Genomic DNA, 24,912 nt, shown 5'->3' on the forward strand with positions numbered 1-24,912 from the left:
TGGCTCAGAGATATAAAGCAGAGGTGACCATGGGTAGTAAAATTTCAACTTTATTTAGCCAATGTGTTCAATTCCAATATTATGGTAGAAATGCCTCAAGAATGGGCGTTTGATTCAGCCCCAGTGTCCTTGGCTGACTCCCAGCCTGGGAATCAAGGGTCCCAGTTCTGCCTCACACAGGCCACAGGCCATGCTGGAAGAAAATCCAGCAGTCAGAGTGACGTGCCCACAGCCAGCTGGTCGGGAGCCCTGACTTGAAGAGCAAGAGCTGTCCAGGCCTGGCCTGGGCCCAGCAGCCAGCCACACAGTCTCTTCCACATGTGGGGGACCCACCCTCTGACAGGATGCATTAAGTCCCAGGGATAACCGAAAACTACAAAAGCCATGCTGCCATGGCAACACTAGTACAAGGTGGAGAGTGACTGTATCCAACCCAGATCCATCACTTCCTACACGGGGCAGGAAGGAGTCTCAGGGAGACTTTTCATGGTGGAACAAGTGTCTCGATGTCAAACACTGTCTACAAGATGAAATGTCTCACAGATGAAATTTGAAGCGATAGCATAAACCTCTCTAACAGGAAAGACATTACCAGTGTGAGATCTCCAAATATTTCAGTGAGCACTTGGGACAAAATCCACATATAAAAAAGTACATCACACACACACACCAAAAAAAAAAAAAAAAAAAAAATCAAAAACAAACTAACAAACACACCAAAAGATAGCTCTTTAAGATGGGCTGGCCTGGAGAGAAATCCCTTTCCAAAATTGAAAAGCAAAAAAGAGACAGGTTTAAGTGTACGTGTGTTAGATGAGTGTGGCTTCAGAAAGATTCCCTGGGTTCTGATGACACTCCCGCCTTAGGTGAGGCTCAGGCTCCGGAGACGTGGGCTGCTGGGAGCATGGCCCACCGAGGTTTGGGTTCAGGTGCCCAGATCTGACTTCTCCACTACAGTTCATCCTTTACCGTTTTCTGATCGTCGTCTTCCTCCATGTCTGGCTCTAAAGCTTCTTCTAGGTCCACGTCCTGGATGAAGGAAGAAGTTCCAGTTAGAGTACCAAAGCTGCAGTGTGTCTGCCCCAGTGCGACAAGCCGTCATACTAAGGACCTGGCTGCCATCACCAGGAGTGGCTCTGGTTGATGGGGGTTCTGAGTATGGTAAGGCAAGATACAGCATGGCTTCCAGAGCCAGGAACCCCAGCTACGTCCTCATGACCTTCAACTGGGCACGGCTCTAGGAACTGTGAAGTTGCAGACCTGGTAGGGATAGCGGCCCCAGCACAAGCCCAAACCCTGACTGCTGGTCACTTCCCTGGCCGTGTGCTGCCGTGACAGGAGACGCCCTTCACTCTACCCTACTGCTTCTTGCTTCACTAGTCCTCCCAGGTGGACCTCAAGGACACATGCCTCACATGTCCTCAAGTCCCGCCTAATCAAATCCCGACCTGCCCTCTCCTTCCCCCAAATTAGCAACATCAAGTCTCCATGTCAAAGCCCGAGATGGTGGTACCTCCCACAAGGACCCCCAGATGATCACACTCACATCATCATCTCCTGCACCATCCTGGCCACCACTCTCCAGGAATTTCTTAAAACCGTCTAGTGTTCGCTCACCGTTATAATCAATGACCTGTAGGAAATGAGCACAGAGGGTGTACTGGGCCTGCACCACAGACAGACAGCAGCTTCCCCTCCATGCAGAACAGCAGGCGCTTCTGAAGAACTGCCTGCCCAAGAGCCCAGCTGAGCCCTGGATGGGAAACACACCGTTCTATCTGCACTTGCTGGGAAGAACTTCAGTGTGGGGAAGCTATGCACTTTGACAGCTTCCACCTCATTGGCTGTCGAGTCCATCTTAGCAATGATGATATTCTCATGATCCTTGTACGTCTCTCCCAATTTATCCCAAATGGGGGCCAGCTGCTTGCAGTGACCACACCAAGGGGCATCTGAAAGAGAACAAACAGTGCTGAGGGTCTGTCTCGGACAGAGCTACTTGCAGATGTTTTCACTGTATGCCATAACCTGTAAGCCCTATGGGGGACGAAGCCAGAGACCCTCACTTACAGAATTCGACAAAGACGTTCTTTTTCTCATCAAAAGCAACCTCTTCAAAGTTTTTCCCAACTAGCACTTTTACTGGCTGTTTGTCCCAGTCTTCAGGCAGTTCCTGGCTCATCAGGTGGGGCTACAGGGGAGAGAGGGTACCGTCAGGGAGAGCACTGCCCCATAATCTAATCCTGGCATAGCTGAGATACACACATCCTCCAGAAAGCACCAGGGCTGATGTTGCCAGGAAGCTGGTGAGAAAGCTGAGTCTTCAACATAGACCAACTGAAATACAGATGGTGTCCTGGTGCTTGAAGCTTGGTACATGGCAAGGCTAGCACACAAGGGGGAGTTTGTCTATGGTCCTCTGGGGCACGTGACTAGAATGAAGACCTCAAACCATCACAGGCTCTGGGAACTTATGCTAATGTCTTCAGGCTTTGAAGGCAACACTGCAGGAAGCACAGGACATGAGATCCCAGGGGTAGATCCTACTCTGCAAGGAGAGCTGTCAGCACAACCCAGGCCCAACTCCACACCTTGATCTTGCCCTCCAGGAAGCGGTGGCAAAATTCGGTGATCTTCTCAGCTGTTAGCTCATCTGACTCAGGTTTGTATTTGGTCATCTCTTCCTCTAGGGTAATAAGCCGCACAGCTGGACACTCCTCCTTCTTCAGGCCAAAGAACTCAAGGATGCGCTGGTTGTCAGTATGGTCGCTGTCGATGAAGATAAACAGGATCTTGGGGGAGAAAAGGCACATTCAGACGGAACCTGGACACATGCTCACACCAGAAATTGGGGCTGCCTCACCAGAGTTAACAGTTGGCCCAGTGGACCCCCATAATGCAGACCCTAACGGGTAGCAGTGCGGGAGACTAGGCAGGCTTCTAGCACCTGTAAAGGAGACCCATGTCCTAAGGCGGCCCACCTTGCCCTTGAAGCCCTCAGCTGCCTTCTTGAAGTTGCCCAGCTTGCCATCGTAGTCTGACACACTCTTGGGCAGGAACAGCAGAATGTGTGTCTTGATTTCACCTCCAAAAATCTTTGGGGCTGTCTGTGGGACAAGTAGCAGTTAGTGGGTTTGAGTCACAAGCAGTTCTCAGACTATTCTCTCAGTGGCTCTAGGGTCCCCACCACTCTGCCTTCAGAAAGGCCTCACCTGTTCGGTAAACTCGATGACCAAAGGCAGCTGGTTGTGCTTAATGAAGTCCAGCAGCTTCTCCTGGGTGACCTCACCCTCAAAGTTGTTACGGCCTTCATCAAACTACAGACAGACAGACAGACAGGAAAGGGAATGTGAGCTTTGCTGTGGCTAGCCAGTCTCAAAGGACAGGCAATAACTGTCCCTGAAGGCCTAAACTAGAAATAGCCATCACCTGGAACCAGCAGCCAGTCCACAAACTTGGTGACTTGTTCACACCTCATGCTGGCTGGCTGCTCATGGTCCTGCTGCTGCTTTGACTGAATGGCATAGGCTTGAGCTAATGCAGTCTCTACAGGCCAAGGCAGCAACATCACTGCAGAGACTGCATGCTCTACAGAACACAGAGGAGGAATCTTCAGAGCTGAGTGCTAAGAAAGTAGCCACTTCTGCTTCAGAAACAGTGGCTCACAAAGCATGATCCTCCTAAGGATGAGGTGGAGTGGGGGCCACAATGATGATAGAGGAATTCAGACCTTCTCAGGACATCTGCTAGATAAAGCTACTTTGCAGAAAAACAGAACGCTGGCTGGAGAGATGGCTCCATGGTTAAGAGCACTGGCTATTCTTTCAGAGGACCTAAGTTCAATTCTTAAAAATTACAATGGCAGCTCACAACTGAGTCTAACTTTAGTTCCAGGGGATCCACTGCCCTCTTCTGGCCTCCAAAGCAACAGGCACATACATGGTGGTGCATAAATATATATGCAAAGAAATAATATATATTAAGTAAGTAAATTAAAAAACTAATGCATTTTTTGAGGGGTGGTGCATGCACACATGTTGAAAGTCAGAGGACAATTTGTGGAGTCAGTTTGTCCACCTACCATGTAGGTAATGGAGGATCAAGCTTGGGTCATCAGGCTTTGTAGAAAACACATCTATATGCTGAGCCATCTCAATTGCCCTAAACTACTTTTTTTCTTCAAGACAGGGTTTCTCTGTAGTTTTAGATCCTGCTCTGTAGACCTGGCTGGCCTCGAACTTGCAGAGATCTGCCTGGCTCTGCCTCCCAAGTGCTAGGATTAAAGGCGTGCGCCACTGGGGCCTTGGCCCTAAACTACTCTTGAGAGGCACTATAGCCCAAGCCGGCCTCAACCTCACCATCCTCCACCTCAGCCTGCTGAGTGCTAGGATTACAAGCATACAGCACCATGTCCAGTCAAAGCTACTTTCAGAACCACACTTACTGGTGCCCATCTTCCCACCATGTCCCTAGTTTGCAGCAAAAGTTGAGGGGCTTGTAAGACATGTTCAACACAGACGAGAGGAACAGAAAGAACTCGGCTACCTCCCAACACACCAGATACAGAAAGAACTGGTGAACACATAAACACCACTTAGTCACTAAACTGACTTGACATGGAAAATAAAGTTTCGCATAAATGTTATACCTGATAACATGTAATGAACTTATTTATTGATATCTTATTCTGATTTACTTGAGACAAGTGTCTCACTATGTTGCACTGGCTGTCCTCTAAAGCTTGCTGTCAGATGATTCTCCAACCTCAGCCTCTGGAGTAGATAGACAACCACACATCACAAGCTCATTTACTGTAAAAAGAAAAACCCACTCATTCATTTCCAGTAACACCTTAGGTCTATCCATCTGTTATGTAGCACTGGCTAGTCTTGAGCTCTCAGCAGTTCTCATGCTTCCAGAGTCCTGGGATGACAGGTGAGACACCGCGCTCAGCTATCAGCTCTAACCTCTAACATAGTATGTATGACAATGGAATACACACACACACACACACACACACACACACACACACACACACACAGGCTCTTAGGATCCTCCTCCTCCTCCACCACCATCACCACCACCATCACCACCACCACCACCACCACCACCACCACCACCACCACCACAGATCAAGGCATTCTGAGGTCACAAGGCAATGACAGCTATCCACCCCCACAGCTTCGGGACAGGATCGCTTAGACCATCCAAGGCATGGCTTCAGATGTGGACAAGAGACAAGTTCTACAGAGAAAGTGCTTCCTGGCTTAAAACTCGTCAGGTGAAAATTCCATGAGCCCATCACCACTCTGAAACTTCTGAAATGAGGCTCCAGAAATAAAATCACACCCATCCCTTAGTGTCTGCATGGGCACCTGGTATTCTTTAACTCCTCCCATCCAAAATCCACACACCAAGCCCCTTATATAAAAGGTTATAGCATCTATGACCTGCTGTTTACATCCTCTCCAGATGACTTTTTGTTTGAGACAGTGATTAGAAAGCCCTGGATGTCCTAGAAGTTACTATGCACACCAGGCTGGCCTCAAGCTCACAGAGATCCAGCTGCCTCTGGAGTACTGGGACTAATAAAGCCTATGCTACCATGCCTGGCAGATAACACAATCCTTTTTTTTAAAAGCAGGGTTTCACTGTGTAGCCCTGGATGTCTGGAACTCACTCTGTAGATCAGGCTGGCCTCAAACTCAGAGACCAGAGATCCACCTACTGAGTGCTGGGATTAAAGGCGTGGTCCACCACTGTTAGGCATAATGACATAATTTTTTTTTTTTGTTTTTCGAGACAGGGTTTCTCTGTGTAGCTTTGCGCCTTTCCTGGATCTTGCTCAGTATACCAGGCTGGACTTGAACTCACAAAGATCCACCTGCCTCTGCCTCCCGAGTGCTAGGATTAAAGGCATGCCACCACCGCCAGGCAACATAATTTTTAACAATGTAAATACTCTATGATTAGTTGTTACATTGTATGGTTTAGGCAATGACAAGGGAAAAAAAAGCCAACTCATGTTAGGTACAGGTATAAACTCTTCATTGTTTTCAGGTCTCAATTTGTAGCCTTGCCTGGCCTGGAACTTCCTATACAGGACTTGGCTGATCTGTGGTGGGATTAAAGCCCTACCACACCATGGCCAGCTTTTTTGATTTATTTGGGAATTTTTGTTTGTTATTTGAGACAGGGTTTGTCTTGTACTCCAGGCTAAACTTGTAATGCTCCAGCATGTTGAGTGCTGGGATTACAGACATGTGCCACCATGCCCAGCTTATTCCAAACACTTCTGAGCCAAGACAGCTGGATCCAGGGAGGCAGAAGGCTGACTACTCATCTTTTCTTACTGGCCACCTTCTACTACACTTCCCAAAAGTAACTTCAGGACGAGGTAGGTGCTGGAGAGACAGCTCAGTGTGCACACTACTCTCTGGGGAGCACAGTGACACTCCAGCACCTACACTGGTCAGGTCACAGTTGCCTATTAACTCCAATTCCTGGGGATCCGAAGCCCTCTGTTCTGTACTTGTATGCACATACCCGTACAGCAGGTGTACAAATACACACATAACTAAAACCTTTTTAAAAAGAAGAGGAAGAGCAGGCAGTTGGGGCCAGGGAAGGAACCCAGAAGTACTCATTTCAAACAACCACAGGTGACGGGCGCGGAAATGTGGAAACTAGCTGAGCCTACAGATACAGGTGTCCTTGTTATCTTCCCCAAACCAGCCACAAAGGAGAGGATACTGAATGGAATGCATTTGGAAAACGAGTTGGTTAAGGGTTCCATCAGACACTCTCTCCAGGTATGATACTGAGTCACCATTACCAACCAACAAGGCTCCTCCTCCAGCAGAACAATTTACTCCCATAACCTTTCACTGAAGGTTGCAAGCAAAACTGACTACCTGGTTTGGGCTGCTATCCTCTTGGCAATATAGCCACACAACTTGCTCTGTCTACTACTACTAATATGGCAAAAAAACCAGCTCTCATTCAGTTGGGGACTGCTGCAAAGGCCTGGCTTGAGAGTTGCATTCAGATACCACAACACTGTCTCTGCTATAAACAGCAGATCCACCAGCACCAGGTCATGACAGACATACCTGCGGCTCTGGCTGCCTTCCCTAGTTCCAGAGCTCTGTCTTCAGTCTAGGATGCATGTCATCTTCCAGGCAAGACAGAAAGTAAGCAGTGGCTGGCTGGCCTGACTGGGAACTATCTGGCCCTGCTAGTCTGTCTCAAGGCAGACAGGAAAATCCAGCTCCTTTGGTGGAAGTAGAGCTAACATCCCAAAGAGAAACAGTAGGAAGCCAGCCTGGGCAACAGAGTAAGTCTATAACTTAAAAACAACAAATAAACAAAAAAACCAAACCAAAACCAAATCACTGGGTGTGGTGGTACACTCTGGAGGATCAGGAATTCAAGGGCAGGCTCAGCTACACATAAGAGTTCAAAACTAGCCTAGGGTATATGACACCCTACCTGGGGGAGGTAAAAAAGAATCAAGGGTTGAAATGATGGCTCAGCAGTTAAAAGCACTGGCTGCTCTTCCAGAGGACCTGGGTTCAATTCCCAACACCCACATGTCAGTTCACAACTGTCTGTAGCTCCAGTTCCAACACCCTCACACAGACATACATGCAGGCAAATGCACATAAAATTAAAATAAGTAAATTTAAAAAAAACGATCTTTAAACTGGGTGGTGAGGGTGCATGCCTTTTTGTTTTTGGTTTTTTCGAGACAGGGTTTCTCTGTGTAGCTTTGGAGCCTGTCCTGGAACTCGCTCTGTAGACCAGGTTGGCCTTGAACTCAGAGGTCGGCTTGCCTCTGCCTCAAGAATGCTAGGATTAAGGCATATGCCACCACTGCCCAGCTAGATGCAGGCCTTTAATCCCATCACTCGAGAGGCAGATCTCTAAGTTTGAGGTCAGCCTGGACTATAGTGTGAGTTCCAGGCAGAGCTACAGGGTAAGACCCTATCTTAAAAAAAGAGAGGGAAGACAGGGGAAGAGAGGGAAGGAGAGAGAGAGAGAGAGATTCCAACAGCCAACTTGGTTACAACTTGCCATAACTACCACTTTGTGTTGTTCAGGAGACCTAGTGTACTGGCTGTCACAGGAAGCTGGTCCAAAGGCCACAGTATAAGGTGGTTGCCATAGTAATGACTCCAATGATACAGCAGAGAGCCTTCATCACCATCCATCCCATCAGCCCAGCTTGGTTCTTCCTAATATAAGCAGGCAACACCACCCCCTGCAGACCAACATCTGAACTGCTCTGGGCACAGCTGCCCAAGGGCCACTCACCTTCTTAAAGAGGACCACCCCATCCTTGTCCAGCTGGTACTTGGAGAACACACCACTGTTGGATGTGATTCCAAAAGGTATGTCATCAACCGCCTCTGCTGCTAGCAAGAACTGCTTAGCAGAGTCTGACTCTACATCCTGGAAGAGGAATGGAAAGCAGAGGTGACCACACACCCCAACCTTGAGCAGTACCCAAGTTGCCAGGACCCCTCCCTCTGTAAGGACAATGGACAGGCCAAACACAATGCTAAAGCTTTACCTTGAAGAAACCAATGACAACCACTTCACTTGAGTCCACCAAGGACTCTGCAGCTGCAGTGTCAGACAGGGTTGTGGCAGCAGGGCCTGTTCTCTTCTTCAGCCAGTTCACAATGTCGTCAGCTTCCCTGCCAGCTACACCACAAACAAATGCAAGTTTTGAACTGTGCCCAGGAGGCTCAAGGTAGGCCAGCCCGTCCTTAAGAGCAAGATGTTCTCCTATAGAGAATTGGCTAGCCTCTGGATTCCAGAAGGGGCTCCCACGATTGTCAAAGGAAAGAGTGCACACATCTGGAAAGCAGGGCTTCCTCCTACCCATTTCTCCCCAGGCTGTGTGCATTTTCCAAATTTCCTTAAATACTAAAGTTTATTCAGTTCAGTTTCTGCTACACAGTGCTCTCACACCAGGCTACACCCTGGAGATGTGGTCAGTCAACTCAAGTGCTAGTTCTGCCAACCCTAAAACAGGCTCGCCTAGACCCCAACGCCCAGGGTGGGCCAGGCGTTCCTGTCTGGAAGTTGCCCTATCCACTTCCCAGATGGGTAAGAGCTGGAAAAGTATCGTGTGCTTGAGTGCACCCAAAGCAGACACGGTGAGGACAAAGAAGACCTGCTCCTTCCTCGAGGTAGAGGCTGATAGATGACTCTTTCCTCCTGGACTGGCCACTTGGATTAATCAAGGTAGGTCTATACATTAAATTTACCATGATTCTGGAGTGTACCAATACTACCCAGCTAAAAAAATTTTTTTCTTTGAATTTTTTATTGTGAGGGCTTGGAGAGATGTCTCAATTATTAAGAACACTTGCTGAAGCCAGGCATAGTAGCTCACATCTTTAATCCCAGCACTTGGAATCCCAGAACAGCCAAGGCTACACAAAGAAATCCTACCTCAAACAAAAACAAAAAAGAAAAAACAAGCGGGTGTGTGTGTGTGTGTGTGTGTGTGTTGGTGACGCACGCCTTTAATCCCAGCACTCGGGAGGCAGAGGAAGGTGTATCTTTGTGAGTTCAAGGCCAGCCTGGTCTACAGAGCGAGATCCAAGAAAGGTGCAAAGCTATACAGAGAAACCCTGTCTCAAAAAAAACAAAAACCAAAGAAGCAGAACTTGCTGCTTTTCAAGAGGACCTAGGTTCAGTTGTTAGGACCCACAATGGATGGCCCACAACTTCCTGTTCTAGGAGATCCAACACCCTCTTGTGGCGCAGAACACATAAGAGACACATATATACTAAGTTTCAGGAGCGTGTGCACACAAACAAAAACTAAAACAAAAAAAAAAAAACCAAGCTGGGTGGTAGTACTGCACACCTTTAATCCCAGCACACAGGAGGCAGAGGCAGGCAGATCTCTGTGAGTTCGAGGCCAGCCTGATCTACAGAGTGAGTTCCAGGAAAGGTGCCAAAGCTACACAGAGAAACCCTGTCTCAAAACACCAAAATAAATAAATAAATTATAAAAAAAATGCTGGGCAGTGGTGGTGCACAACTGTAATCCCAGCACTTGGGAGGCAGAGGCAGGTGGATCTCTGTGAGTTCGAGGCCAGCCTGGTCTACAGAGCTAGTCCAGGACAGACTCCAAAGCTACAGAGAAACCCTGTCTCGGGGGGAAAAAAAAAGTCACCATGCCCAGTTTACTCGGTGATAGGGACTGTATCCAGGTCTTCATACATGCTAGGTGAGAACTCTATCAACTGAGCTCCATACTTTTCAGATGGTTTTTTAGTTAACTTTTTTTATTTTATGTGCATTGATGTGAAGGTGTCAGATCCCTCAGAACTGGAGTTACAGACAGTTATGAGCTGTCATCTGGGTTCTCGAAGAGCAGCCAGTGCTCTTAACCAAGTCATCTCTCCAGCTCCCTCAGATGGGGTCTTACTCTGTAGACCTGGATGGCTTGGAACCAACACTAGGCTGGCCTCAAACTTCTAAGATACTCCTGCCTCTGCCTCCCAGGTGCTGGCCATAGGTATGCCAACATATGCAGTTCCAGACCAGGAACTTTCTACTCCAATGGTGAACTCATGTAAAAAGTAGAGTCGTCCCAGGGAGGTGACCAAAGTGGCTGACACTGAACAGAGCGAGGCTGCTCAAGGGATATTTTATGAACACAGGCTATTCCATGAAACTGGCTTTGGAGTCCTAAGTCGTTTTCTGCTAGTAGTAACTAATGAGCTGCCTACATGAAAACTGCTTTAGCAATGGCTGGGTGAGCTTGAAGCTTGGATTTGCAGTCTGTAACCAACAACTAGGACGTTGTGACTGTGAAAGGGTCCCAAAGGGAGAAGTGCAATGAGAATCATGAATGCGTGGCCTGGTATTGGCACACTATGAGTGATACAAGCCACCCAAGTGTCACGCCTACACTATCTAGAAGCACCAATAGTTCAAAGCCCCGTGCATTCAGAGAGGCACTTGCTTCCTTTTCCTCATTGGTCAATCCTAAGATAAGCCTCAACCAACAGGCTCCTCTGTAGGTCATCCTAAATGTGACGTTCTTCCTGCCAGGTACTCCAAAAAGGGAACTTTCTTTCCATGGCCCTCAGATGCAAGAGTTGATATAGACGGGCTGGAGAGATGGCTCAGGGGTTAAGAGCACTGACTGTTCTTCCAGAGGACCTGGGTTCAGTTCCCAGCAACCACATGACAGCCCACAACTATCTGTAGCTGCAAGATCCAACACCCTCACAGACATATTTGCAGGGAAAAGACCAATGCACACTAACTAAATTAAGAAAATTTTTTTAAAAAAGCTGATCTAGAACCCTTCTTCGAACAGGGTCCTCTCTAAACTTCTGAAAAGATTCCCTACCTCTAAGACACACTTCTGGTCAGCTCCCAAAGCCCACACAATCATTAAAGGGCAGTGCTATGGTCACACCTGTGTATTCCTTAGGAGAGGCCTTGTCTCCATTCTTGAAGAACTTGATTGTAGGGTAGCCACGGACGCCATACTGCTGAGCCAGGTCCGACTCTTCTGTGGCGTCCACTTTTGCCAGTCGGATCTCAGAACCTTCTGCCTTCAGCTTCGCAGCAGCTTTGGCATACTCAGGGGCCAGAGCTTTGCAGTGGCCACACCATGGGGCATCTGAAAAAGAAAGCAGGACACTGGAAGGCCGTCCTTGACCCACGTCTACTGCTTCCCTTCCACTTTGAACTTCCTTTCATAAAAACCTTATCAGCACACTAAGATAACCCTCTTAACGCATACATGAGCCTGAGCTGATAGCTGGTGTTCTTGGGCAATATCAGGACAGAGGCCATGAGCAACAAACCAACTCCAACCCCTACTTTGTCCTGTGACCCCCAACAAGGCAAAACAATCCTGCCTTGTAACTTCCTACTGCCAATGTATCCCTAGGATTTCCCTTTAAGAACCCAGGGAAGGTTAAAAGGTTGCTGGCCCAGCACTATATACCTAGCAAGAACGAGCCCAGATGCCTATCTGAAGCTGCTCTTTCTAGTGTGGGAATATGACAATCTGTCAAGGCAGCCTGGCAGCTGTGTTGGAGTTCACATACTTGTAAAAAAAAGTAAAGCTTAGGATCTGGCCTGCTTCCCAGTGAGGAGGATATGGCAGGTTAGGCGTAGGGTGGGCATAGTAAATAGTGTTGGACCTGTTCTATCGGAATTGCTAACGCTCACACAGCCCGTCCTGTTTTCCCCGGCTAACAGAAGGATCGGGCCATGTGGACGTCGGACATAGAGACACCTTCCTGATTCTCAACCCCTCAGTCACCCTCAAGGAGCCCTGAACACAGCGATTTCCACTTCGGGTAGGAAGTATGCTCTCTGGACGGCTGGAAGCAGCGAAGCTGACAGTAGGTGCTCCCAGCGAGGTGCAGCCCAAGACCCGCCCGCCTGTGCTCCACGGGGCAAGCCGGGAGCTACGGGCCACCGCACCCAAGAGGGGCCGGCCGCGCAGGGCAGTGCTGGGTGCCACCGAAGGCGGCACGCAGCTGCGGTCTGTGGACCAGGGGCCCTGCCCGCCCAGGCCCCGGCTCACTCACAGAACTCCACCAGCAGGTAGCTGTGCGCCGCCAGCGCCTCTTCGAAGTTGCTCTTCTTCAGCACCAGGACGTTGTCCTCCTCCTCCGGGACGTCGGCGCCCACCCTGGCCACCCAGGCCAGGGCCAGGCACAGCAGAGAACGGCGCAGCATGTCGGACGTCGGCAGCAGGTAGGTCGGTTAGGTTGGCGCCGCCGGGACAGCCGAGGCGACGAGAGCGCGCGTAGGTCCAGACCTCGCCTTTATAAATCCTGGGCCGGGGACGCGCCCACACCTCCCCCTCGCCGCGCGCGTCAGGCGCCGCGCGCATGCGGCCTGCACCGTCGTTTGATTGGTCGAGGGGCTGAGAGGCCCGCCCCCTTCGCGCAAAGACTGGACACCCACTCGAGGCTCAGCCGCAGGGTCCGGAAAGACCGAGGTTTTCCAGTTCTCGCCTAGGATTGGCCGGAGTGCGCGCGCGTGCGCGCACCCACACGGCATCCCCCAGCCTCTGATTGGCTGGCAGAAGCGAACTTTCTCTTTCTGGACTTCTGACTGGCGACTTTTCCCACGCCTTCCACACGTCTGGAATGGCCGCGGTTTTCCACGGCCGGCCCTGCGGCTCCTGATTGGCCGAGAGATGCGCGCTCCCTGCGCGTTTCTTCGTCGAACGTGGCAGTGGGGTGGAGTCCCGGGCCCTTGGGCGGAGCTACGCCTGCGCCTCCGAAGCCCCTCGTGTTGCATTCTGACTGGGCCGCGTTTCCGTACTGGCGCCGCCCCCGCTGTGCCTCCCGGAAGCCAGGTGATACAATTTCCTGTATGCGTGCGGCCCGTGCAGCCTTGCCCACGTCTTGGGCAATGTGCCTCGAGGCTCGGGGGTCCATCTGCTTCCAGCTTTCTTCTCTCTGGGTGTCTCGAGAAAAGGCTTCTCTGTAGCCCTGGCTGGCCTCGAACTCGCAGAGCGGCACCTGCTCCTGAGTGCTGGGATGAAATGCGTGCGCCCCCGCCGTCCCAGGCTCCTGTCCGCGGGAATACGGCCCCCGGTACGCTACGCAGTGGAGTGTGCTCCAGACTTCGGACGCCCGAAGGAACGGAGAGCGGAGAAAGCAGTACCTTGTCAGGCTTCGGATGTTTAGACGACGTGTTGAAAGGGCACTTGTGTGTGTGGGGTTGTGTTAATAATGGAAACTTCGGCTTCTGTAAACCAGCATTTAGCGTCTCCTAGGACTCACATTTTGTTTCGGCTTATTCCAGAGTCACCTATCTATTCACCGTCCTTTGGGTTTGAGTCCCTCTAGCCCTGATTTGCTTGGAATTCCCTGGCCTCGAACTTGAAGCGATACTTCAAGCTCTGCCCCAGGCTGCTGAACGCTGTGGTTACATCAGTGAGCAGTCCTCGTCAGCGTTCGGTCCACCCTTTCTCCTTACTGCTCAACGCCTGTCATCCGACTTCTGCACCCCCACCCTCGGCCGCTCTACTCGCCTCTTCTAGCAGTCTCCCCTTTTTTGCGCTTCCTGCTACAAAATCAGTGCAGCTAGTTAAGGGTCATTAGAAAAGGGAGACAAACATATTAAGTGCTTACGTTGACTAATATTACATTTATTACATTATTATTATAGTTATTACATTGACTAATATACTGCTCTCAGAAATGGTGAAAACTGAAATATGCTCTTGTATTTTGATAGTTTCTTTTGGACGCACGAGTCACCTTTCCTACATGGAACTCCCTTTAGAGTTTCTTCCCTTAAAAACCAAGTCTCCTGTACCTCAACCACATCCAGTGTAGGAAGAGTGAGATCAGATACTGGTTGTGCCCGCTGGGAAACCATGTGTCTAAAAGGTGATTTCAGGGTTGGGGATTTAGCTCAGTGGTAGAGTGCTTGCCTAGCAAGCACAAGGCCCTGGGTTTGATCCTCAGCTACATACATACATATATACATACATACACACATACATACATACACACATACACACACATACACACACACACATACACACACACACACATACACACACACACACATACATACATACACACATACATACACATATACATATACACATACACACACATACATACACACATACATACACACATACACACACATACATACACACATACATATACATACACACACACACACATACACACACACACACACATACATACAGGCCCAGGCCACTCTGAGGACACTCTCTCCTCCCCGGTCCAGCAGCAGCTGGGTTAGTTGCTTGTCCCCTTCTCTGCCTAACCGCAGTGCCTGTGCACACTCCTGCTTTTATAATGGAGGTTGCTTCCGGCCTCTGCACCGTCTCCCAGGGGTATAGTAGTGTTTCCTTGTAATCCCAGCGGGACAGAGGCAGATGGAGAATTTGTTGGTTTGTTTGTTTGTTTTTTTGAGACAGGGTTTCTCTGTGTAGTTTTGTGCCTGTCCTGGAACTCACTCTGTAGACCAGGCTGGCCTCGAACTCACAGAGATCCGCCTGCCTCTGCCTCCCAAGTGCTGGGATTAAAGGCATGTGCCACCACCGCCTGGCTTAAAAATGTGTAGCCCTGGCTGGCCTCAAACTCGTGATCCTCCTGCCACCACAGCCACATTTTTTTTTAAAGATTATTATGTATACAGTGTTCCTCCTGCATGTGTCCCTGCAGGCCAAAAGAGGGCGCTAGATCTCATTATAGATGGCTGCGAGCCACCATGTGGGTGCTGAGAATTGAACTCAGGACCTCTGGAAGAGCAGCTAATGCTCTTAACCTGTAATCTACTTCACCAGCCCTATAAATTATGTTTTAAGTCTCTCTCATTCTGTAACCCCTCCCCTCCCCCATCCTCTACCCCACTTGAAACTTAACCATCGAGGCCCTGAATTTCAGCCTCTGCCTCCTAACTCACTGGGATTACAAGTATGTTCAACTACACCTGGTGAATACCAGGAGCTGAAGGACAGCATGGGTTACTTGAGACCTTGTCTCAGGGTTTTGATAGCTACTAGGGGTGGGATGTTTTGTCTATGAAAGGGAACAGAGCAGGAGGGTGTGACTATGTTAAAGACAACTTGCCTCCAGGACACAGAGGTAAATATTAAAAAAAAAAAAAAATGGACGAGTAAAGAAAGAGCATTCCAGATGCACACAAGACAGATGGAAGTAGATAGGCCTGCATCTCAGCTTACCTCTGGGCTGCCAGTGGCAGACACAGGATGGACACAGCTCTCAATGTAGGCAGCTGCCCTACCTACATAACAGGGTAGGGCTACTGACATTGTGTGACAAGAAGGGCCAGCCCTGAAGCATGTTGTCTTCTGTATGGTCACAGACTCTTAGACTGATGAATGTCTGCTCTTTCTGCCTGGGTCTTCTACACAGACCCAAATACAGACACAGCACTGTGAGTTCTTGAGAAGCCAGAGGGAGGCCTGAAATTCTTGGGCCCTCTGGGTTTGTTGAGTAGCCACATAACATACATGTATTATATTATGAATGCAAGTTGGATCATCTGAATATCTTGGCCTTGAGGGCCAAGCTGGTAACTTACTTTTGTTCCCAAGCCTGTCTTATACCTTCTAAGAGCAGCTCCCACTGCGGAAGAGGTAGTTTGGACACCCTAGAGTCCAGGTCTTGCAAGACCCACACTGGCTGTAACATTTCTGTGGCCATTGAAAATGTATCACTCGGGGTTGGGGATTTAGCTCAGTACTCATTAACTAAGGGTTGAGTTATTGATCATTTTTGGTTATTACTGTTAGGAGTTCTCAGAACCAAGCAACTCCTTTTCAGCTGGCAGGATGAGCAGCAGATTGATGCTACCGGTCACAAGATCTGTGCTGGCGACAAGTGGGAAGGACAGGGTACACATGGCCCCATGGGTAGAGTAGCTGGCGACAAGTGGGAAGGACAGGGTACACATGGCCCCACGGGTAGAGTAGCTTTGGTTGGTACAGGATGATGCTGGGCATGGAGAAAGTTCTTGTAAATCAAACTGGCTGATGATTACTGCTCATCAACTGGTACTACCTACAACCCATCACCTTCCTCAGGGAAGGAGGCCTGTCTGGAGGTGGCTGAGAAGCTAGAAACCTGGGGATTTCTGGGAGTCATAGATAGAAGTTGGTGGGGGAAAGAGGTCAGGCCTTGGAATCCACCACAGGGACAGGTTGGGGTGAGATAGGGAAGATCTAGTTAGACTTGGGACCTAAGAAACACGTCATGCACTTTATTAGACCATCGTAAGTTAACCTGCACAGGGAGGAGTCAGAGCAAAGTCCTAGTTGTTGGCAGCGTGCTTGCACACTTGGCAGTTAGGGTCTGAGTTCACACATCTACCTGGCTAGGACAAACCTAGAGTTGTAAGATTGTTTCTTAGTCCAATTCGAGCTTCAGAAGGTCGTGTTTGATAAACAGAATTGCTGACAGAATAAAAATTAGAAGGGTGATTAGGAGAGTTGACTGGCTGGTCCTGTATTTGTAAGGCTGCAAAGTTTGGGGAAAGGGCCTCACCCTGCTCAGGCCTGTCTGACTGCTGGTGCCAGGAACATTTCTGGGAGAGGCTTGGATCAACAATTTGACTGCCTACTGCAAGGGGCTGCTATTACCAGGTTAGTGTCTGGTATTCTGTGGGCTTCCACGGACCTGGTAAAGATGGTTGACATGGCCCGACTTGTGATCATCTGTCAGTGGCAAGATAAAAAAAAAAAAGGCATTGCCTGACCAGCTCCAGTGAAGTTTCACCCCACTGGTCAACATTGGTGGACCCCAAAGGCTCCAGGAAAGCAGCTGACCACTGAGCTGCATGAACAGTACAACCACTTTACTGAAGAGCTTAATCAGGGTGGTTTTCAAAACTCAACCACTTTACTGAAGAGCTTAATCAGGGTGGTTTTCAAAACTCAACCACTTTACTGAAGAGCTTAATCAGGGTGGTTTTCAAAACTGGCATCAGGCCAAAAATGGAAGGTTCTGGAGTGATTCCTGCTTGATGTTCTCCGGTCACCGTACACATGCCTGTAAGGGCAGGGTGGGGCTTCGAGGTTACTAGATGTCTTTCAATGCGCTCAGAGGCAGACAAGTAATCCTGCCTCTCTGTGGTCACTTCAGAGGACTATGCAGGAGCTACTGTTGCACTGGTTAATAACCAGTGGCTTTTAGGGTTCCTCTACCAGCTTCCATGTAGTGCAATCGTCCTGTCCCTGTATGTAGCCTTGTAGGTACTCTAGAGAGCCCTCTACTGGAGATATGGAGTGATGCTTCCATGGCATTGACTTCCTGATCCAGCCAGGACAGAACACTTCAGAGTTTATGCAGACCCACATCAGTCTCTCAAGGTTATAGATCTTTCAGCAGGGTTCCTATTCCATAGACATCTCCTGTGAGATAACCCAAATGATGTACCCAGAGGTGGCATGCAAGGCTCCAACACTGAGGGCAAGCTCCTGCTAGGGTATGCTGATCCAAGCAATCCCCCTCTACGCCCAGGGCCAACAGTGTAACCCTTAACTCCAGTCCCAACTGCCAGCCAGGGTCTAGACTTATGAGTCATGTCACTCATGGATCTGGGGTTTGTTTTATACTCACTTCTCTACAGGAAGCCAGTAGCAAAGACACAGCAAGGCTGTTAGCAGCAGACAACCTCCTAGCTAGGGAATACCACCTGAGGGACCTCCACCCTCCACTGGAGTCTTGCCATTCCCCCCAAACCCAAGTAGCATAGACCACAGTACCCCAGACTCCTTCAGGGTGTTTATTTCCCAGTCAGAAGAAGCAGGGACAGGCTCCTCTGCCTGTTGAGGCCTAGGCCTGGCAGACACCACACGGGGACCGGGGATGGGGAGGGGAGGCACAGGAGACAGTTCCCAACTGTGTGCACTTGGTCCCACGTTTGTCCTGGCTGGGTCCGGGGAGGGCCTGCCCAGGGATGGTGGCACCAAGAGCCAGGGCAGAGGCATCAGGCCAGCTGGCCCAAATGGAGGCAATAAATACTGACAGGCCAGGCACGAGGTCAGGCCATAGGGCCCAGGTGAGACAAGTAAGGCTCGGCTGGCTTTGTCCCTCGGCTCTCTGTGGGGACAGGGGCTTTGAGTGCTGCCTACAAGGACAGAGAAGGCAGAGGAATGAGGCACCCTATCCTGCCTCCTAGATGGGGCTGGAGGCATTGAGTTTTGGCAACTGACCCTCCCCTAGCTACTGGAGCCACCCTCAACCCTGGCCATTGGGAGTGGGAAAGAGCTGGCCAGGCCTTCAGGAAGCAACAGCAGCACACCCCAGGCCTCTCAGGGTGGGTCACCAGGATGGGGATGGCAGACAAGGCAAGGACAGGGAGACCACATGCTCATGCAGACAGGGGAGTTAAGAGTTAGCGACGGCCCCCAGTACATGTTCCACATGTTAAGGCATCATGGTTAGACAGTGACTGACAGTGATGGATGACCTGGCCAGGGAGTGGTGGGGCTAGAGGACAGACAGACAGCCCTTCCCCATGCTGAGGAACCTAGCTCACTTGGGGCAGAGACAAAGTTGGCTGGGTAACCTAGACAGTGTTCCATTCCATTCTAGAAGCCAGGGCCTGGAGGAAGGGAAGACAGAGGGAACATGGAGGTACACAGCAGATTGGAGGCCTAGGCTGGAACCCCTCCCCCACTGCACAGGCAGAAGCAGCAATGTGACACTGGAGACCACAGGGGCCTGCAGGCAGGAGGTGGAGGAGGGGCAGACAGAAGAGCTGCCCGCCTGAGCGGACCAGGGAGGAACGGTGAGGGAGGGTCCTGTCAGCACTTTGGTTTGGGGTGGGTAGGGGTCTAGGGTGGGGCATGTCGGTCCTTCTGTCTGTCCGTCGCCCTGCCCGCCTCCCAGCTGGAGCTCAGTCCTTCCATTCCTTTTTGATGGTGAGATTCCACTCCCAGGACAGGTGGTCAGTCTTGTCATCATCTGTGAAGCGGGACTTGATGTTGTAACTGCCCCGAGCAAGCATGCCTTTGGGGGCCTCCTCCATAGGTGTCAGGAACTCATACTCCTCAGCCCGGGGCCCATAGCTCCCGACCATATAGTCAGTCTTGTCAACTGTGGGACAGGAAAGGCATGGTTACTGGTGATGCAAACCCCTCCCAAACCCACAGACTCCCCTCTACAGGTCCATCCACTTACTTTTGACCCCTTTCCTGTATGTGTGCTGGATGTACTTCATGCCTGACACGATCTCTCTGTTCACCTGTGGGGGCACAGAACGAGGGTCAGCTGGCTCTCAGTCCTGCTCCTCTGCCCCTTTGCCAGGACTCTCAAGGCCTCCATCTTACCCGGAAAGAGATTTTTATCCGGTACTCCACACCTTCCTTCAACACAAATGACTGTTTCTTGAAGCTCTCTAGATCACCTGTATTGGGGAGAAGGCTCAGTTGACTGCTTGGAGGCTTTCCACTCTGCCCCTACAATCGCTTTCCGCAGGCCCTTCCTTGACACAAAGCAGAGTTTTGGAGAGCACCTAGCTGCACTTCCCCTCTGCCCCACCAGAGGGCACCAGTGTAGAAAATTATTTTTAGGGGCAGTGGCTGGATGCCAGCTGGCCCCACCCAGGAGCTCCAATACCCACTCACCTGTCAGGTCCAGTTCCAGAGGGCCAGGGGCAGTGCTGCACACCAAGGTCAGGCGAGTCACAATGACGTTGGGGACATTGGGGTCTGAAGAGTGAGAGTCAAGAGTCAGGGACTACAGAGATGGCTCAGAAGTTAAGAGCACTGATTGCTCTTCCAGAGGACCACGGTTCAATTCCCAGCACCCACATGGCAGTTAACAACTGTCTGTAACTCCAAGATCTGACACCCTCACACATACATGCAGGCAAAACACCAATAAAAAAGAAAAAAGGTCAGATTCCCATTCCTTAGATTGCCAAACCCCACCCCCCAACTCCCTGGAAGGAGGGAGGCAGACTATAAAGGGAGTGGTGATAGTTAGGTGACATCCTTACTCCTACCCAATTACCTGCAGAGACAGCCACTCGGCCCAGTAGGGCTTCCTTATACTTTCGAAGGCTCTCATCATCCTTGTCCAGTTCCTGGATCTCCTGGATGCTCTTCTGGGCTGGGGGCTTATAGTTGACCGAGTGCTCATCTTCCTCATTCTCAGCCGCTATCTGGGCAAGCTGCTCAGCTGTGGGTTCCTGTTCTGCCATGCTCACCTCTAGCCTGGGACACCTGTGGATGGGGAGTGAGCAGGACTGTGACAGCCTGGAGGCATTCCAACCTAGAGAGACCCTGACACCTGCAGGGAATGATGGAGGCAGCCATGCCAGGAACTTTGAGTGAAGAAGCTGCTCCACTGCCCAACTCACTCAGAGGCTCATTTGAGAGGGCGACACCCCAAGTACATTATGAAGCAACAAAATGAGGACCACAACCTGTTCCTCAGAGAAGCAAAACACCTTTCCTCCCAGTAAAGACTAAGTCGCCTCCAGACCGAACTAGCAGGCAGACGCAGCGCTAAATCCCTTGGGTCCTGCTCCTGCCCCTAACTGCCCAAGACACTCTGCTCTATGGTCATGGAGGTAAGTTCTCTTAAAGCGGGATGCTCTATGTCTTCGCCACGTGCAGGACAAGGGTCTGTTCGTTCCTGCCAATGGAATACTGTCCTAAGTTCAACTATGTGGCGACCGCTTAGAGCCCAAAGGAGGCCTTTTGGCTAAGATCAAGTGTAGGAGATCCTAAATACGCCAGCCTGTCCTCGATTGTGAGGGTCTGCAAATGCAACTTGGGAGCTGGTGCATCGCTTGCAAATAATTTCAGGAACCTGTTTCAGGGCCCTGACTCTAACGCGTCAGCGGCGGTGCAGAACCAACCAGGACGGAAGAGCCTCGGGTCCCTTTCAGTTCCGCAGATCCCCAAATGTCTCCCAGAAACCCACTCGGATCCCTGCAGGCGATGCGCAGTGGTCAGGGAACAGCCCTGACACAAGGCCCCACGCCGTGGTCCCTCTGAGAGGTGTCCGCCAAAGGAACAGATAAAGCGGCGGTCCGGTCCGACACCGGGAGGCTCCAGGCGACCCCGCCCGGCGCGGCCAAGCGTGGCCGCGGGCGACAGCATCCAGGGCGCGGCCCGCACTTCCGCAGGGCCCGCAATCTGGGCGGGGCGGGGCCGCGCTGCGGGAGCTCCGGGCGAGGCCCCACGCCGGACGCCGCCCGCGCGGCCCGGGGCTGGGTCCCACTGGCACCTGGCGCCCGGGCCTGAGCAGCGGCGGCCTTCGGGCAGCACCGACGAGGCGCCCCCGGCCCGCCCCGCCCGCTGTCGTGACCGCGCCCCGCCCGCGCGCTCCGCAGCTGCCGGGGTCGCGGCACAAAGCCAGCCCACTCCCCCTGCCCGCGCGCCGCGCCGCGCCGCGCCATGCAACGCGCCCACTCACCGGAGGCTCGACCGCCGCTCTCGCGCTCCCTCCCGCACCAAATGACGAACGTCGTCCACCGCCCGCCGCTCGGACGGCCACTTCCGGGGTCACAAGACTTCCGCTCTCGCGGGCGGGGTCGCCATGCGCATGCGCCGGCAGGGGGCGCCGGGCGGCGCCGTCGCCATTTTGCGGCGGGCCTCGTGGGCGCGTCCCGCGTGGGCTGGCGGAGTCGCGCGGTACATGGAACGTGTGGTGCTTGTGTTTGTGTGACGGGGGCCTTTTCTTCCAGACCGGCGTCGCGCGGCCACTTTGTGGCTCCCAGGGTTCCGTGATTGCCGCGCCGGGCCTCGCCCCATTGTCCCTGGAACCAGCAGAACCAGGGCCTCGGAGGCCGCAGCACCTTGTAACCCTGCCGCCCGGCGCGTTGCCTTGGAGGCTCTGGGCCCTCCGGAGTCCCCGTGCATCTCAGTTTTAAGGACAGGACATCCTACTGGAGGGAGGGCCTGGCCGGATGGAGCCCGCAGCTCCAGTTCCTCCCGAGGATTCAGTTCCTGCTACTCCGTAAGAGCCCTCCAGTGAGAGCAGGCAGGAACTTAAGGGAGTCCACAGGAATTTCTATAATCACTTCGTCCTCTGTTGGGCATTCCTGCCCGGTGGCATCTAGGAAACAGCTGCTGGCTCCAGTCATCAAATTTGAAAATAACATCAGCAATCCAATGGTCCCTCTGTCTATTTTTAACAATCATGGCCGAGTTATTTCATCCAAGCCCTTATATCCTCTGGCCACACATCAGCAACTTCGAAACAAACCAACTATTGTCCTTTCAAAATTGACTATTTCATGTAGTAGTTTTGTCTCTAAGGAAGATGGATCTGCAATTCCTATTCCTGCTCTTCTATGGAAAACTATTTCAGAACCAAACTCCATCCAACACTTGATTATTCCCAGTCTTAGTCTGTGATTTGGCACACACACAGGTGTGCTCAGGAGTGTGTCAAGCTAGCTTTTCAGGAGGCTCTTGGCTCATGGTCCTGAACCAGGATGGGCCTAGCTGATTGAACTTTGACTCACTCACAACTTCCTAGTTTGAAACACTTGGCTCCAAGTACAAATCTTCCAAAGAGGCTTTTTGTTGTTGTTGTTGTTTTTCGAGACCGGCTTTATCTGTGTAGCTTTGGAGTGTGTCCAAGAACTCACTGGCCTCAAACTCACGAGATCTGCCTGCCTCTGCCTCCCAAGTGCTGGGATGAAAGGTGAGTGCCACTACCACCTGGTTCTTTTTTATTTTTTTGTTTTGTTTTTTGAGACAGAGTTTCTCCGTGTAGTTTTGGTGCCTGTCCTGGATCTCCCTCTGTAGACCAGGCTGGCCTCGAACTCACTGAGACCTGCCTGGCTCTGCCTCCCGTGCTGGGATTAAAGGTGTGCACTACCACTGCTCGGCTTTTTTATTTTTTAGATTTATTTTTATTTCATGTATATAAATGAAGCGCAAATCTATTTAGTCTTAAGAAAATAAAAACCCGGAGTCAGATATTGAGAGTGAAAGCTAAAAGATCAGAGAAGCAGAGCAACCAGCCACCAGAGAGTTCTTACCTCTATGAAATCTCAGACTGAATGGGGAGCCAGCCGACTTCCTGATTCCACCCTCCTTATATTCTTGTCTCCACTTCCCATGTGCTGGATTCAAAGGCTTGAGCCTCCCAAGTGCTGGGATTAAAAGTGTGTGTCACTACAGCCTGGCCTCTATGGTTAACTAATGGCTAGCTCTGCCCTCTGATCTACAGGCAAGATTTATTTGTCAGTACACAAACAAGATATACAACATGTAAATGCTTTGCCAGCATGTATGTCGCTGCACCATGTGTATGCAGTACCCACAGAGGTCAGAAGAGGGCGTTGGAAGCTCTACAACTGGAGGACCCAGAGCTCTAAAATGCTGAGCTACCATCTCTCCAGCCTAACCCTGCCTCCTCCAAGCTTTTCCTTCTATGGTGATTGACATTTGAAAAAAAAATTAACAAAAATATTTTAAAATTCAGTCAGTATTTTCCCTGATTGTATTGTGAATTTTTTTAGTTTGCATCATAATTTGTAAGGTTTGATGCTTAAAAATACTGATGGAGGGTGGTGGTGGCACACACCTTTAATTACAGCGTTTGGGAGGGAGGCAGATCTCTGAGTTTGAGGTCTACAGAGCGAGATCCAGAACAACTTAAGGGTATACAAAAGAAGCTGTCTCTCCAGGCGGTGGTGGCACATGAGTTTAATCCCAACATTCAGGAAGCAGAGGCAGAGGCAGGTGGATCTCTGTGAGTTTGAAGTCAGCCTGTTCTACAGAGTGAGTTCCTGGATAGCCAGGGTTACACAGAGAAACCTCTTGAAAAGCCAAACAACAATAACAACAACAAAGCAGCTAAGACATACATATAGTTAGGTATGTACACACATACACATCTACAAAATAATAAGGGTCTGGAGAGATGGCTCGGTTGCTCGCAGCATGCATATCAGGCAGCTTACAACCACTTGAATGGTTGGGGACTTAGCTCAGTGATAGAGCCCTTGCTTAGCAAGCTCAAGGCCCTGGCTTCTATCCTCAGCTCCAAAAAAAAAAAAAAGAAAAGAAAAGAAATTCCAGTTCCAAAGGATAATACACACTCTGCCCTCCGAGGGTACCTTGATGTATGTGGTATAAGTAAAACTCATACAGCCTTCATCCCCCCAACACATACATAAATCTTCAAACAGTACAAACTCCAGCATTTTCTTTCCTTCTTTCGTTTTTTTCTTCTTTTTCTTTTTTTCTTTTTTAGGATTTCTCTGTGTAACAGCTCTGACTGTCCTGGAACTCACCCTGTAGACTAGGCTGGCCTCAAACTCACAGAGATCTGCTTGCTTCTGCCTCCCGAGTGCTAGAATCAAAGGTGTGTACCACCACAGCCCAGCCCAGACTTTTTTTAAATTTTGTTTTTGGCACTA

At 50.6% G+C, this 24,912-nt stretch overlaps 2 protein-coding genes across 3 annotated transcripts; both read right to left on the reverse strand.

Moving 5' to 3' along the window:
* Positions 1-32: 32 nt before the first annotated feature.
* On the reverse strand, positions 33-12,902 carry P4hb (prolyl 4-hydroxylase subunit beta). Its single transcript, XM_036197959.1, has 11 exons — positions 12,585-12,902; positions 11,456-11,662; positions 8,576-8,709; positions 8,317-8,454; positions 3,213-3,317; positions 2,982-3,107; positions 2,592-2,792; positions 2,071-2,191; positions 1,771-1,952; positions 1,547-1,633; positions 33-1,029 (listed from the first exon to the last, which is right to left on the reverse strand). The coding sequence occupies exons 1-11, from the start codon at positions 12,733-12,735 to the stop codon at positions 952-954; spliced, it is 1,530 nt and encodes a 509-aa protein (XP_036053852.1). The 5' UTR covers positions 12,736-12,902; the 3' UTR covers positions 33-951.
* Positions 12,903-18,287: 5,385 nt separating this feature from the next.
* Positions 18,288-22,048, reverse strand: Arhgdia (Rho GDP dissociation inhibitor alpha). 2 transcript variants are annotated; one of them, XM_036198056.1, is made up of 6 exons: positions 21,951-22,048; positions 20,538-20,749; positions 20,150-20,233; positions 19,853-19,929; positions 19,704-19,767; positions 18,288-19,619 (listed from the first exon to the last, which is right to left on the reverse strand). In XM_036198056.1, the coding sequence occupies exons 2-6, from the start codon at positions 20,725-20,727 to the stop codon at positions 19,420-19,422; spliced, it is 615 nt and encodes a 204-aa protein (XP_036053949.1). In that variant the 5' UTR covers positions 20,728-20,749; positions 21,951-22,048; the 3' UTR covers positions 18,288-19,419. The 2 variants fall into 2 exon arrangements, with proteins under 2 accessions (XP_036053949.1, XP_036053950.1); XM_036198057.1 differs by lacking the exon at positions 21,951-22,048 and adding an exon at positions 21,391-21,781.
* Between the last annotated feature and the right edge of the window lie 2,864 nt (positions 22,049-24,912).

This window comes from Onychomys torridus, chromosome 8 (genome assembly GCF_903995425.1).
Source record: "Onychomys torridus chromosome 8, mOncTor1.1, whole genome shotgun sequence".
Classification (NCBI taxonomy): domain Eukaryota; kingdom Metazoa; phylum Chordata; class Mammalia; order Rodentia; family Cricetidae; genus Onychomys; species Onychomys torridus.

Bases quoted from the DNA above. Each gene is read 5' to 3' on its own strand.
- P4hb (XM_036197959.1), bottom strand. From the start codon at position 12,735: ATGCTGCGCCGTTCTCTGCTGTGCCTGGCCCTGGCCTGGGTGGCCAGG. The intron at 3,108-3,212 runs GTGAGGCCTTTC...CTTGTCCCACAG, and splicing joins TCATCGAGTTTACCGAACAG to ACAGCCCCAAAGATTTTTGG. The intron at 1,953-2,070 runs GTAAGTGAGGGT...GTTCTCTTTCAG, and splicing joins GAACGTCTTTGTCGAATTCT to ATGCCCCTTGGTGTGGTCAC.
- Arhgdia (XM_036198056.1), bottom strand. From the start codon at position 20,727: ATGGCAGAACAGGAACCCACAGCTGAGCAGCTTGCCCAGATAGCGGCT. The intron at 20,234-20,537 runs GTAATTGGGTAG...CTCACTCTTCAG, and splicing joins CCGAGTGGCTGTCTCTGCAG to ACCCCAATGTCCCCAACGTC. The intron at 19,768-19,852 runs GTAAGATGGAGG...GTGCCCCCACAG, and splicing joins GGATAAAAATCTCTTTCCGG to GTGAACAGAGAGATCGTGTC.